The sequence below is a fragment of the Choloepus didactylus genome, chromosome 15, assembly GCF_015220235.1.
Source record: "Choloepus didactylus isolate mChoDid1 chromosome 15, mChoDid1.pri, whole genome shotgun sequence".
NCBI lineage: Eukaryota > Metazoa > Chordata > Mammalia > Pilosa > Megalonychidae > Choloepus > Choloepus didactylus.
The window spans coordinates 67,162,425-67,177,304 of NC_051321.1; the positions used below are offsets into that span (position 1 = coordinate 67,162,425).

The 14,880-nt window shown below is 51.9% G+C and overlaps 1 protein-coding gene across 3 annotated transcripts in view; it reads left to right on the plus strand.

Annotated features, from left to right (window-relative positions):
* Nucleotides 1-6,036: 6,036 nt before the first annotated feature.
* Nucleotides 6,037-14,880, plus strand: part of PALD1 (phosphatase domain containing paladin 1) — an 87,962-nt gene continuing 79,118 nt past the window's right edge. Inside the window, exon 1 of one of the 3 annotated variants that reach the window (XM_037804799.1) lies at nucleotides 6,037-6,054. Coding sequence is in view for 2 of the 3 variants with exons in the window: in XM_037804798.1 (XP_037660726.1) it covers nucleotides 6,277-6,415 (139 nt within the window). In the remaining variant the exon portion in view is untranslated. Of the gene's footprint in view, nucleotides 6,055-6,185; nucleotides 6,416-14,880 lie in introns of those variants that run through there. The other 2 variants (XM_037804798.1, XM_037804797.1) reach the window with 2 other exon arrangements.

A 14,880-nucleotide genomic window follows, 5' to 3' on the forward strand; every position in this document is an offset into this window, starting at 1 on the left:
CACTCTGCTTTGTTAATTACACTTACAGTACTGTGCCATTATCAGGAGTGTGCTATTGATTTCCAAACCTTTACAGTGAGCCTTATCGAACACTCTGTTCTCCTTGGATCATTGATTGTCCAATCTCTGCCCACTGTCTATCTCCTGATAACCCATGTGCTCTAATTTAATTCTCAGAGTTTTCTCTTTATAGTTAGCTTATATTAGCAAGACCTTACAATATTTGTCCCTTTGTTTCTGGCTTATTTCACTCAACATAATGTCCTCAAGGTTCATTCACCTTGTTGCATGCGTCACGACTTCATTTCTTTCTTGCAGCCGCACAACATTCCATTGTATGTATACACCACAGGTTGCCCTGCTGCTCATCAGTCGATGGACTCTTGGGTCATCTCCATACATTGGCAATTGTGAATAATGCTGCCATAAACATCAGTGTGCAAATATCTATTCATGATCTTGCTTTCAATACTTCTGAGTATATACCTAGTAACGACGGGGTTGCAGGATCTTATGGCAACCCTATACTTAGCCTCCTGTGGAACCACTGCACTGCCCTACAGAGGGGCTGCACCATTCTACTTCCCTACCAATGCTGAATAGAGTATACGTCTCTCTCCACATCTTCTCCAGCACTTGTACGTTTCTGTTTATTTTTTAAACAGTTTTATTCACACACCATACAACCCATCCTAACTGGGCTCCTGGTATAATGACATAGTTATGCATTCACCACCACAATCTATATGAGAACATTTCCATTTCTTCCACAAAGAAAGAAAAAAAGAGGAAATTAAAAAAAAAAAAATCCCATACCCTTCCCTTATATTCCCCTTTTACAGACATTTAGCTTTGAGATATTGCCTTTGTTACAATTAATGGAAGAATATTACAATGTTACTGTTAACCACAGACCCTAATTTTCATTAATTGTATTTTTTTCCAAATGCCACCCTATTTTTAACACCTTGTAATGGTGACATACATTTGTTCTCGCTCATGTAAAAACTTTCTTATAATTGTACAATTAGTTACCATCATTATCCGCTCTAGGTTTCGCTAAGTTATACAGTCTCAGTTTTTGTCCTCTGTCTTTCCTTCTGGTGCCATACATGCCCCTAGCCTTCCTCTTTCAACCACACTCACACTCAGCTTTGTTCATTACACTTACAATGCTGTGCTACCATCATGAATGTTCTGGAGGTGGAACTGCCTTCCTCCCCTATGTCCTGAGCACTCTGCAGTCAGGCCCTGAGCGGGGCTGGGGTTAGGGAGGGTAGGGGGATCCGGTCCCTGCTCTCAGGGAACAACTCCTCTCTGCAGCATTTTCAAACTTCAGGTCACGGGGAAAACCGGTTTAGTGCACGGCAATCAGCAATCACAAAAAGAAATTGGATAGGATAGAATAGAAAGTATCAGAAAGTATCACACGCAGGAAGGCCAAGTATTTTTTGTGAAACACACACTCACATATTTGTGTATCTGGTCCCAACATAAATTTATTTTCTTACTTTGGATTTTGGTCAAAATGTTTGGACCGAAACTTTGAAAAGTTTGAACCTAGTGTGTGAATCAGGGAGGTGGGAGTTGAACCTAGATCCAAAGCAGGGTATAACTGATAACATTAACAATCCTGCTGATAATTTTGATGCCAGCTATTGAACATGTGTTCTGTATATTCTGTGCCAGGCAGGGGTGCTTGGATCTCAGGGCCCTGCCTGGTGGTACAGACAGAAGGAGTCCAGAGCAGAGAAGCCAGGGAATGAGGTGCAGTGTTTCAGTTTGCTAAAATGCTGCCGTTATGTAAAACAACGGAAATGGAATGGCTTTTATAAAGGGGGTTTATTTGGTTACAAAGTTAACAGTATTAAGGCCATAAAGTGTCCAAGGTAAGGCATCAACAATAGGGTGCCCTCACTGGAGAAAGGCCATTGGCATCTGGAAAACCTCTGTTAGCTGGGAAGGCACATGGCTGGCGTCTGCTTGCTCCCAGGTTGCATTTCAAAATGGCGTTCTCCAAAATGTGTGTCTCAGCTTTCAATGACCATCTTCAAAATGTGTCTCTCAGCTGCAGCTTCTCTGAAGTCCTGTTTCTGAGCTTTGATAGGGCTCCAGTGATTAAATCAAGACCTAAGCTGAATGGGTGGGGCCACACCTCCATGGAAACAATCCCATCAATAGGCCAACCCTAATCAAAGGTGTTACTAGTCACATCTCCATGGAAACAATCAGTAGGTTCCAATCTAATCAACACTGATACGTCTGCCCCCACAAGATTGCATTAAAGAACATGGCATTTTGGAGGACATAATACATCCAAACCAGCACATGCAGATTAGGGGAGGCTGTCTGGAGGAGGCGGAACTTGGACTCAAAGGATCCCTCTGCCCTGGCATGGCTCAGGGCTAGGTCCGAGTGTGAGTTTGGGTGGCAATAATAGTAACAACAGCAAGAGCTGTCATCGGTGAGCAACTCACTGAGAACCAGGCACCCATTTAATCCTCTAGACATTTCTGGGAGGCAGGAACTGCTCTTTGCACCATTTTACAGATGAGCAAAATGAGAAACATGGTGACCTGTATGATAGGTCACAATAAGGCTGTGGAGCAAGATTCAGGCCCGTGTCTGCCCTGCTCAAAGCCCCTGGACTGCACACAGAGGGGTGGAGGCAGGGGTGGGGGCAGTGCTGAATAAACAAGGAAACAAGGGATGCTGGGTCCTGAGATGGGTCTGTGGGCCTGGGAGGGCAGACAGGGAATCCATCTGTGTTGGGACTGAGGCATCAGGGAAGTTACCTGTAGCTCAGAGACCACCTGGCTCAGGAGGAGACTTCTGGCCCCAGGATACCCAGCCAGGAGGGCCCTTGTTCTTGACAATAACGTGGCCACAAGAGCAAGGCCAGGTCAGCTCCCTGCCCTGACACTGTCCTTTCCTTGGGCCCAGCTGGACCCAGCCTGTGGCCGTCTCAGCGTTAGCAGGAAGCAGAGAGGCGCAGTAAGGCCTGTATCCCATCTTTTGTCAAGTCTCATCTTTGCTGGTCTGAACCCAGCTCCTCTGTCTTCCGGAGAGTGTTTGAGCCTGTCAGGAAATAATTCTTGGCTTGAGTGTTGCCATGGAGGAATTTGGGGTTCCCACAGCTCATGTGTCTGCACAAGGTATTCACACTTGGAAGCCTTCTCCCAAGAACACCAGCTTGCTTGGGCCGAGGGGGCTGCAGACAGCCACAGGCTCGTCTCCAGGAAGTGTGAGTGAGTATTGGGGCTGCTCATTATTCTTTGCAGCAGCAGCTCCTCTGGTTTTGGTGGTGGGTTAGTTTGTGTGTGTGAGCTACACATCCCATACATACACACATGCTCACTAGCATAGCCACACTCACTCCCACTTGCCTGCTAGACACTTGCACAACCATGTATACCCTTATTCACATCCCTGCAAATGTGAGTTCACACACAAGCACATATGTGTGCACACATGTGTCCACAACACATGCACACATTTATACAGTGATACCCATGTGGCCCTGGCATTCTTTAGATGATAAGCTTACGTCTTGGGTGCTCGCATGTGTGGGGTGTGGGATGTTTGTGGCACTGGTGGGGAATGTGGGGATGAATTGGGGGTAGGTCCTGAGTCCTCTAGTTTCTGAGTTCCAGTTATGGGACCATGGATCCTTTCTTAGAGGACTTATAGGCTTCTGCACTGAGGTTCTAGACTTGGGGAGGCTCTGCTGCAGTTTGGGCTGAGAGAGTGGCCCAAATGATTCTTTCCCTCTACTCTCGTCCGGGACTGGAAAGAGCGGGCAGAGTGCCTTCTCTTGGGTATGCCTAGAGCTGCTCTGTGCCACTTCCTTCTTCTCTTCCTCAACTCTCAGACCCCTTCCTCCCCTGGGGCTCAGGGTGGGGCAGATCTGGTCCTGAACCCCTTGTGGTTAGGGGATACCCAGCCCGATAGCCAGTGGGCAGTCAGGGATGCAAGAGTTGCTGCTCTGAGCAGGGACTGGCAAAACCTCTGGGGGCTTAGGGGTGGGCTGGTGAGGCTGGGGACAGTGGTTTGGATGCAGTCTATGGCCTACTTCTGAGACACCTCCAAGCCCTCAGCCCCCCACTTCTGAGGCCTATCAGCTGAGCCCTGAGGATGTCTGCTGGAGCCCAAGGGCCCTGACTGCTGTCTCTCCTGAGGGTATCTCTGCCCTGGGCTTTTCTACTAGGTTCAACAGCCACACTCCCGAGTGCATGGGGAATACAGAAGCCAGTTAGACACGGCTCTGGTCCTCCAGGAACTCTGTCTAGAGAGGCAGGCAGCTGAGGACCCAAGCATCTGTTGGGTGGTGGGAGAAGGGTGAGAGGATGGGGAAGCAGAGTATGAGTGTGTTAGTGTGTGTGTGCAAACACTTGTGCATGTACATCCTAACCTAGTCCTGGTCATGAGGTGGACATGATGCTGGAACACAGCTTCCTCAGGATGGTGGGACCTCAGCTGGGGAATCTGATGGGAAGGGGGTAGGAATATGGGGTCATGGCTAGAAGAGGAAGGAAGGAAACTGCAACCAAGCGTGGAGCCCTACACTCTGCCTGGGCATCACATGCCCTAGCTCACTGGCTCCTTAAGCACCTCTTTGAAGGAGGGTAGGGCCATCTTATGGATGAGGAACTTGGGGATCAGAGAAATTATACCACTTGACCCTGACCACACACCAGTAAACAGTGAGCCAATGTGAGCCTATCTATCTGGGCCACTCTCTCAGCCCAAACTGCAGCAGAGGATCCCCAAGAAGTCTGGAGTCTGGAAGACTCTAGGGTTGGGTCTGCTTCTCAAGGCCACTCCTGGACTTTCTCTGTCCCTCTCTGCTCATGCACCTTGGGTGGAGCAGGAGGAGGCCTGGAGCTTAGGGCAAGTCTTCCCTGGGCCTCAGTTTCCTTGTCCATAAAATAGGGATGATAAAAGTACTTCCCTTCCTAAAATAATCAAGGTGAAGCACTTAAAACTGTCAGAGCACCATAAATGAGAGCTAGTCCTGTTCTCCAAACTGGGAACCACTGGGGTTGGTTGCCCCACTCCCAGCCCAGCGCCCTCGGCGGGACTTCCGACAGAGATGGGGCCTGAGCTGCCTTCATCCTGGAGCATCCCAGGCTTCACCCCCTCACCCCCTCACAACCGCTCCAGCCTTGATTTCCGGGACTTAGGAGGGAGCGGGGCAGGTAGTGGGCAGGTGAGGAAGGAGGATTTCCGGAGTGCGGAGCGGAGAGGGAGGAAGTGACTCATCAAGCACGACAAAGCCGGCCTTCCCGGGAGGAAGCAGCAGCGAGAGAGTGGACGCACGTGGGTGCCCGCGGGGGCGTGTGAGCCCAGGGTGGGACCTCCGCGGCGGGAGGCCGGGGCAGTTCCCCCGAGGGGCCCCGGCCCGCAAGACCCCTGGGGTGGGGGCGGAGTCCCCTCCTCCCCTTCCGGAGCTTCTACTTTGCTGTTCACCTCCTGGGGCCGAGGGGGAGCGTCTCGCTGAGCGGCCAGGAAAAATCCCGATTCCAGGGTTTGGGAAAGTCCACAGTTGATCGGGCCATCTGCTCTTTAGGAACCTGCCCTCTAACAGCTGGGAAAGCTCAGGCCCAGAGAGGGCAACCGCCTGGTTCAGGTTGCACAGCACAGAGAGCGAGGCTGGGTCGGAGCTCCGTCCCGTCGAGGCTCGGCCTGGCTTTTTTTGGAGCAGAGAGCCGCGAGGGAAGCCCAGGCCCGCAGACCTCCGCCCGACGGCGAGCTGGAGCCCGGGAAAAGGTGTGACGCCTAGAGCGCTGTGCTGCTTTCTCCAGCGAGGGAGGCTGGATGCAGGGTTCGGGCATCTTCCGGAACGAGCCGAGCCAATGCCAAGGAAAGAGGAACTGGCTTCCCAGACAGTCTACCCCCGCCCCAAACTTTTCCTCCTCGCGGAGGTTGGGAGGGTGGGGGGATGAGGGGTGGGGGTGGCGCGGAGGGGGAAGCGGCGCCGGGGCAGGTGGGGCCGGCAGTGCTCTCCTAGCGCCTGTGCCCCGGCCCTAGGATGCAAATCGGGACCCGGCTGGGGTGAGTGTGTCTTTAAATCCGAGCCCCCCGCCCTCTCCGCGACTGGGGCCGGGGCTCCTGCGGGCCTGGCGCCGGTGATTGGCGGCCGGGCCGGGTCCGCCCCTTGGCGCGGGGGGCGCGGGGCACGCAGCTGCCACCGCCGCCGAGCGCGGGCTCTCGCTCTTGTGGCCCTCTCCTCGCCCCGCCCGGCCTGCCCGCCTCCGGAGCCGCCTTTGCCCTCGGATGGGCTGGGGAAGTTGGGAGGAGCGAGTCGGAGCCCGCGCCGGGCGAGCCCCTCCGCTCCCTGCCTCGGCGCCCGCACTCCGGGCACAGCGCGCCGGCTGCAGGAGGGCGGATGCCCTTACAAGCTGCGGGCAGACAGGTACCGACGCGTCCGGGCCCCGGGGTGGCAGGGGGAGGGTGGATCTGGGAGTCCTTCGGGCACCCACAGCCCGGGGCTGCTCCGACCACCCACTCCTCCACACCCACCCCCCGAGAACCCACACTTCCATGGGCTCCTCGTAGAGCGGAGATCCCGGAGCTCCCCTTTCCTCTTACCCATCCCAAACCCACACAGTAGTGGTTCCTGGGAGGGAAGCGAGATCTCAGATACTGAAGAGCAAGCAGTTACTGGGGGGTTTTGTATCCCGGGCTTTGGGCTGCTCCCATCTTTGGAGATTTCCTTGACTGGGATAAGCATGGGCTGGCCAGATCCTGGCTCTTCATTTCTAGCATGGGGACAGGGCCTCAAGCCCGGGTCCTGAGAAGTTTGGGGGAGGGAGGCGGTGCTACAATCCAGATCTGGGTTCCCTGGGCTGTTCTTTAGGGGGCTCGAGGCCCGGGGAGGGCCAAGAGTCTGAGGTCCCAGTGGGCTCCAGTTTGGCTTGTTGGCCTGTCAGGCCCTCCACCTCCGGCGGCCAGAACTTCAGAGACTGCTCCTGAGGGGGCAGTGACTTGTCAGAAAGCCGAGCGTGGTGAGAGGGAGACCGGCTGCACCCCACTCTTTCAAAAGGCCAGGATGGTTGGAACAGGTTTGGCTCTTGGAGAGTCAGCAATGGAGAAAAAGCTTCCTGGCCTTCCTAAGGAGGCTTCTGGGCTCATCTGTCCCCCCAACCAGAGGTCCAGACACCAAGCTCTTGGCTTCCTTACAGAGCCCCTCTTAATGCCAGGCACTGGGCTATGCCCAGGGAGGGTGTGGGTGCTGGGAGGCGTTGGAGGGTTCTGTCCTCATGTGGCTCAGCCCCATGGGAAAGAAAATATAAACACACAGAAAGGTAGCTGGTATGAGGTTTCCATACCTGTCCTGGGTGGCTGGTAGTGGAAATGCCAAGGGCTGCACTTGAAATGCTAAATGGGGGAGCTGGGGGAGCTGGGGTCCAGTCCTTAGGCCACCATGCAGATGTGTTTAAAATGTTCTAGCTCAAAACACACCCCTGCCTATTACCTGTGAGTAGTTAGGACCTCTCACCACCTCCAGGGTTGGGGAGCAGCCGGTGGGCTGAGGAGAATCTTCTCTGTTAATGTGCCCTTCCCTTTCCCAGGGTGTTTTTTTTTTTTTTTCCTGTTGGTGGGTTATTTGAGAAACCCATTTGGTTTCTCTCAGGTTGGCTGAGCACGGGACTCTCCTAGCTGCCCTGGGCTTCTGAGGTTTGGGGTCTAGGACCAGCCTTACGGGAGGTTGAGAGGCAAGCAGGAGGAAGTCCTCACTTCCTTCCTGAAGGGCCTCCCTTGCTGGGGTGGGTGGGGGTGAGGTTGAGAGGCTGGAGGCACTGGGCCAGACACTGTTTCCTCTGAGGGCAGCCCTCCCTGGGGGGCTCTTGGAGTGGGGTGGTCACCTCGGTGAGGTTCTGTGTTTGGGGCTCTGCCCGGTCCCCTGGCAGTGTGTGCTTCCCCCCGATTGTCTCTGGCAGGTTTCTGCTTTTCTGGAACACTTTGTGGAGGTGGCAATGTGCTCATGCCCACGGCCTTGGTGCTTGTCAGGGAGTGGGAGCTGCTAAGCTCTCCCCGCCGCCCTTGGCCAGCTCTGGGAGGACTTGGAGGAACACACCCACCTACCTCCAAAGATGGTACACACAGAGTCGGTTCACACAGGCATAGGTGGGGATGTGCGTGTGGGCAGAGGCGGGTGTGCACGCTCAGGTTTACAGATGCGTGGGCACAAACTGAGAGGCACAAACTCTTTCTGCTTCCACCCTACTCACAGACGTGCACTGGGACAGACACAGGAAGACTGGAGCTGGTCAAGTCACCTGGTGACACAGAAGTTTACATGGCCAGGTGTGCCCAGACAATGACGGCACACAGGGGCACTGACATGTGCAGGGTCAGACAAAGATGAGCACATAGACACAGATCACACAGGGACACAGATACGTAGCTAGACAGACACACAACACATGTCACATGGATTCACACCTACCCACGGGAGAAGCCGGGGAGTGAGCGGGCAGACATTTGGGCCAATACACTGAAGCAAACATGGATGTGTGCTGGGGACATGGGGACATACAGATGTGACTTATGTACTTGGGCAGATATGGAGTTGGCTGTGGGTCATATATATCTACAGACCTGCCAGCAGAGGCCAAGGACACAGAGAGAGGTGCATGCTGATGCTCAGCCATCCCGGTTACTCCATGGAGCCATCCTACCTGGAAGTTGTCCTGTTTGGGATGGTGCTACCAGTGTTCTGTGGTGTGGCCTTGTGTCTCGAGTCCCACTTTGGGATTTGAAGATGGGGGCTCAGTATCCTCCGTTATACTTGAGGGTCATTTGGCCTCCCCACCCCCTAAGTTTCATGCCTTAAGCACTGGCAGGGGGCTCCTTGAACCTTTGAGTCTCATCTTCCCTGGGTCACTGGAAGCTTCTTGAAGGGAGGCTGTGTGGCCCAGGTAGGGAGCACCAACTTTTTTTTTTTTTTTTTAGCCTTCCAGGTTAGGGAGGAACCTGGCTGTGGGATTCTCCTTCTGAGCCCAAGCATGAGGGTCTCTGGCATGGATGGGGGGGTCTCTGGGGTAGAACGTATAGAAATGCAGCTGGGTCTTTGATGAGAAGTGTTGCCTTCTGGTGTGGACTCCTCCCCTAAGCCCTGGGCTTGCACAGGGAAGGGTGCCCCCCACCTTCTGGCTCCAGGAATGTTTCCTCTGTTCATCTGGTGATTTATCTCAGATTCTGGGTGCAGCTTGGTCACTAGCTCATCTGCTACCTTGGGCAAGTTCCTTCATTTCTTGGTTTCCTGTCTTTAAAATGGGGCCAGTAACCACCTGCCCCTTGGGGATACTGTGAGGGTTAAATGTGAGATGGGTGGAAAGCACAGCCTGGTTCCTGGCATAGTGAGCACTCGGTCAGTGGGGGCTTGGATTCTGAGCCTTTCCTTGAGGCTGAGACTCTGCAGAGCTTCTTCAGCTGTCAGGTGCGTGGCCCTGGGCCTGGGGCCCGGCAGAGGCTCTTGTCTACCCTGGAGGCTGTCTGGGCTGGCCACTGGGGGACGCTGGGCAGGTTGGGGTGCCTCTTTTTTTTTTTTTTAATTCACTTTTATTGAGATATATTCACATACCATGCAGTCATACAAAGCATGCAATCAATTGTTCACAGTACCATTAATATAGTTGTGCGTTCATCACCAAAATTAATTTTTGAACATTTTCATTACCACGCACACAAAAATAATAAGAATAAAAATTAAAGTGAAAAAGAACAATTAAACTTAAAAAAGAACAGTGGGTGTGTTTTTTTTGTTTTTGTTTTTTTCTTTTGCCCTTAGTTTTCTACTCATCCATCTATACACTGGACAAAGGGGAGTGTGGTCCATACAGCTTTCCCAGTCACATTGTCACATCTCATAAGCTACATTTTTATACAATTGTCTTCAAGATTTATGGGTTCTGGGTTGTAGTTTGATTCAGGTATTTACTGCTAGCTATTCCAACTCATCAGAACCTATAAAGGGTTATCTATATTGTGCGTAAGAGTGTCCACCAGAGCGAACTCTCAGCTCCTTTTGGGATCTCTCTGCCACTGAAGCTTTTTTCATTTCCTTTCACATCCCCCTTTTGGTTAAGAAGATGTTCTCCATCCCACGATGTCAGGTCTAGATTCTTCCCTAGAGACTAGAGTGCCTCTTGCGAGAAAGCGGGAGGGATTTATCCTTGCCCCCTGCCCACCAGCCTCTACTTAGCCCTGTGGGACCTGACATTCAGGGTCAGGAAATGGCAGGCAGGGCATGTGGAAGCCCGGGCCTGCCTCCTGCCAGGCCTCTGGGAGGGGAGCCAGTGGTTTGCTAAGAATAGCCCCAAATCATGGCCCTCGCCTCCCAGCGGGCAGCTGCGCCCCCACCTATCCCCACCTCCCGGTGTCAGGGCCAAGGCTCTTGCAGACGGGCCTTTTCTGTTTCCTGTAACTGACATTCAGCACAGGGACGGGTCTGGGAGCAGCCCGGCTGGCTTCACGGTGGGGCCATGGCTGATCCTTGTGGGAGGAGGCCTGCTACCTTTCCTGGGCCTGGCTGGAACCTGGGGAAAGAGAAGGCCCAGGAACACTGGCCTTAAAATCTCTGATCTTCTCTTCCTCTGAGGGCTTGTCCTGACAGCTGTCCCCCTGACCGTCTTCCAACCCCCCTGGAGGACCTGTAGTGATTAAGAGCAGCGACTCCGGAACCAAGGGTCTGAATTCCGGCCTCCTCCCTCACTAGCTGTGTGCCCCTGGGCCACTCACGGAACCTCTCTATGCCACTGTTCGCAGCAGGGCTAACAATGGTAGCTCCCTTATAAAAGTGTTGGTGAGGCTGTGTGAGGAACCGACCACCAGAGACAAGACGAAGTTCAGGCTGAAGTTTATTTGCAGAGACAGGGAACCGCCTGGGCAGCGCACAAAATGGCATTGGCGCTGGCCATTGCAGGGGGAAGGGACTATATAGGCAGGTTTGCAAGCTGGGAAACATGGAAGGAGGAGGAGGAGTTTGATTTGGCTTCTTGTTATCAGTTTGGGAAGGTCTCAGTTTAGTCATTCGACATCAGTTCATGGGAGTGGTTATCTTTTTGTTTTCTTTGAGGAGGCTGGATTTATCAGGATGAAAGGAGATAAAGCATGGGGGGACCTTCGGGTAAGTGCTCAGTAACCATGAGCCACTTCTGTTATTTCTGTGATTAATATTTTCTCAGCAGATGGAGAAACGGGTGAGGCCGGGATGCTTGCTGGGAGCCACGTGGTGAGAAGGCCCCAGGGTGGCATCGCGATTTGGGTTCCTGGCCTCTCCTGGACCCTGGGTTCAGCAAGAGGTGCAGGGGAGCCAAAGGTGAATTAGATTCAACCCCTGCCAGGGTTGAGGGGGGCACACAGGTGCATTACACCTCACTCCACCAAGGTCTGTACCTTGCTCCATTGGGGTCGTGAGGGTTTGAAGCTGGAGAGAAGGAATGACTTGCCTGGGGGTGAGGGTGGGTGGCCGGGGGTAGCGCTTCTTGTGAGCCTTGAAGGATGGCCAAGAGTTTGCAGGGAGGAGGGAAAGCTTCCCAAGCAAGAAGAGCAGCCCGTGCAGAGGCAGGGGATGACTGGTATGTTTGGGGAACATGGGCAGATCCAAGGGTCTGTGGAGGGAAGCCGCCATCAGCACCCCTGGCCAGTCAGGAAGGCCCTTTCTGTCCCCCTGACTCTGGGCTCTGAGGTAGCTCTGGGTTCTAGGCTAGGATGACACAGAAGCTGGAGCCCCATCGGAGTTCCTGGCCCCTCACTTTCCCTTTCAGGAACCGCATTCGCTGTCCCCGACATTCTCGAGACCTCCCCTGCCCGCTTGCAAATGTCATCCAGCCCTGCCTGGGGACCCTCATTTTCAAGCCTGGGGCTCCAGATTGTTCCTTTCTGGTGTCAACATGCCTATTTTGAAAAAAGCTTTTTGTTGCAGTGACATATACACAACTCAGAATTTCCCGTTTCAACTCATTTGAAATGTACAGTTCAGTACATTCACAAATATTGTGCTACCGTCAACAATATCCATTACCCCGGTTTTTCATCACCTCAAACAGAACCTCTGCACCCACTGAGCAATAACATCCTCCTGACTAGTGTTACCCTTAGCTAAGATGCCCGTGAGTTCATAGATCTTTGGAAAGGCCTTTGAACACAAACAATCCTTTCCGAAGGAATGACTGTCTAATGCTGGAATTCCTGAACCTCAGGAGATGTGTTATATCTTTCCTGTAATTGGCTCATGGCTTGGCTTGGGTGCCAAGGGGTGCTCCCACCTGGACTGGAGCTGGGGCATCCTGATGAAAGACATGGGGTACCTGGGGTCGCTTTCCCCTCTGCCCCCATGGCAGGTGCTAGGGAGTATCTGGCCCCCACCAGGGCCCAGGCTCTGTGTTTTGCTGCCCATCCTGCAGGCTCTTAGGGAGCTAAGACTTTTGAAAATTCCAGGCGGAGGAGGAAGTGGTGCAGAGATGGCTGTAGGTCCATGGCTGGGCTTCTGCCCTTGCCCACGAGAAATAGCCCCCCTGCTAGGAGGAGAAGTGGGTGCCCTCAGACCACCCTGGGCCTTGCCAGCCAGTTTGTCCTGCTGAGTCCCAGGCCCTGCTTCTGCAGGCCGCGCTGGCTTCTCTCTGGCCCCTCCCCAGAGTGGACAACAGAGACGCTGGGGTGTTATTTTATTTTTTTATAATGTATAGTTTTTATTTTTCGTCTAATATTTCATGGCAAAGGCTTCTAAGTTTAAAAATTAAAAATTTTAAAATTCAAATTTTAACTGGTCTTTTGCTATATACTTTTTTTTGTTTTTAAATTCAGTTTTATTGAAATATATTCACATACCATACAATCATCCATGGTATACAATCAACTGTTCACAGTACAATCATATAGTTATGCATTCATCACCACAATCTATTTCTGAACATTTTCCTTACATCAGAAAGAATCAGAATAAGAATAAAAAATAAAAGTAAAAAAGAACACCCAAACCATCCCCCCCCTCCCACCCAATTTGTCATTTAGTTGTTGTCCCTATTTTTCTACTCATCCATATCCACACACTAGATAAAGGGGGTGTGATCCACAAGGTCTTCACAATCACACTGTCACCCCTTGTAATCTACATTATTATACAGTCATCTTCAGGAGTCTAGACTACTGGGTTGGAGTTTGGTAGTTTCAGGTATTTACTTCTAACTATTCCAATGCATTTAAACCTAAGAGGTGTTATCTATATAGTGCATAAGAATGTCCACCAGAGTGACCTTTCGACTCCATTTGAAATCTCTCAGCCACTGAAACTATTTTGTCTCATTTTGCATCCCCCTTTTGGTCAAGAAGATGTTCTCAATCCCATGATGCCGGGTCCAGAGTCATCCCCGGGAGTCATATCCTGCATTGCCAGGGAGATTTATACCCCTGGGAGTCGGGTCCCATGTAGTGGGGAGGGTAGTGAGTTCACCTGCCGAGGTCTCAGTTAGAGAGAGAGAGAGAGAGAGGCCACATCTGGGCAACAATGAGGTACTCGGGGAGACTCTTAGGCACAATTATATGCAAGTTTAGCCTCTCCTTTGCAGTAATGAGCTTCATAAGGGCAAGTCCCATGATAGAGGGCTCGACACATCAAACCACCAGTCTGCTGGGGTGTTTTTAAGATTCTGTTTAGAAAGCACAGAGGGGAACTTCTCTGCTTTTCTTTTTCTTTTTCCTGTAACCAGAGAACCCCATGAAGGAGTTACCCCCCTCCTGCTGGTTGCAGAGTGGCCAGTGGCGTGTCCCCTTTGCTGCCATGTAGTGACCGAGCCCTTCCTTCTGGGGCCAGTGAGATTGGTGCTGACCCCATAACCCCCCAGGGCCGGCCTTCCATCAAGCCCTGCTTGGCAGAGCCTTCATTTGATGGGGGTCCCCTCGCCATCATGTCCTTGTCCAGAGGTGGTTTAGCCTTAGCTGGAACACCTTCTTGATGGCGTGCTCACTCCCTGCCTGCCAGGCTTTTGTAGTCTCCTGCAGGTTCAGCTCTGGCTGGCTGGCTCCTAGGCCTGTTGGAAGCTCTGGTCTCCAAGTGCCCTGGAGAGAAGGGCACTTCCTGGTAAACTGAGCCCCAGATTTGCAGAACCCCTGGGTGGTGGGGGTGGGTGGTAGTTTGGAACTGGGCCTGAGGCATCTGGTGGATAAGCCCTGGGCTGGCAGGTGACTGTCCCCGCTGAGCCCATTTTTCTCATATGCAAAATGGGCATACTATTTTTTTTTCCTGCCTTCCTTAAGAAAGAAAAAAATTGAGGTATAGTTTACATATGTAAAATTCACCCACTTTAAAGCTGACGGTTTTTGGTAAATGTATGTGGTCAGGCAGCCACCACCACAGTCAAGTTTGAGAAGACATCTGTTACTCCAAAAAGGTCCCTTGTGTTTTGTTGCACTCAATCACCACTCCCACCCCTGCTCTAGGTCAACATATCTACTTTCTGTTACTATGGTTTTGCTTAATGGAGTCATATAATATGTAGTCTTTTGTGTCTGGCTTGTTTTACTCAATGCGGAAGTTTTGAAACCTATGCATGTTGTTCCATGTTTCAGTACTTAATTTCTTTTAGTTTTTTTGTTGCTGAGCAGTATTCCGGTTTATGGAATTTGCTTGTTGGTTTACCGGTTGATGGATGCCCAGTCTACTTTTAAAAATGTTTTAAGTTAAAAAATAATATAAAATAGTTATTGCTACAAAAGATTCAAGTAGTAGCTGCCCTGAGAGTGAACTGTAGAAACTTCCCTTTACCCATCCTTACTCCCTGTTCTTACCCCAGACAGAGGAAACACTGTCAGCAGTTTGCCTGGTCTCCTTCCCTCTTTTTTCTGAGCCTCTTTGTGAATTTGAGTAGTTTTTGA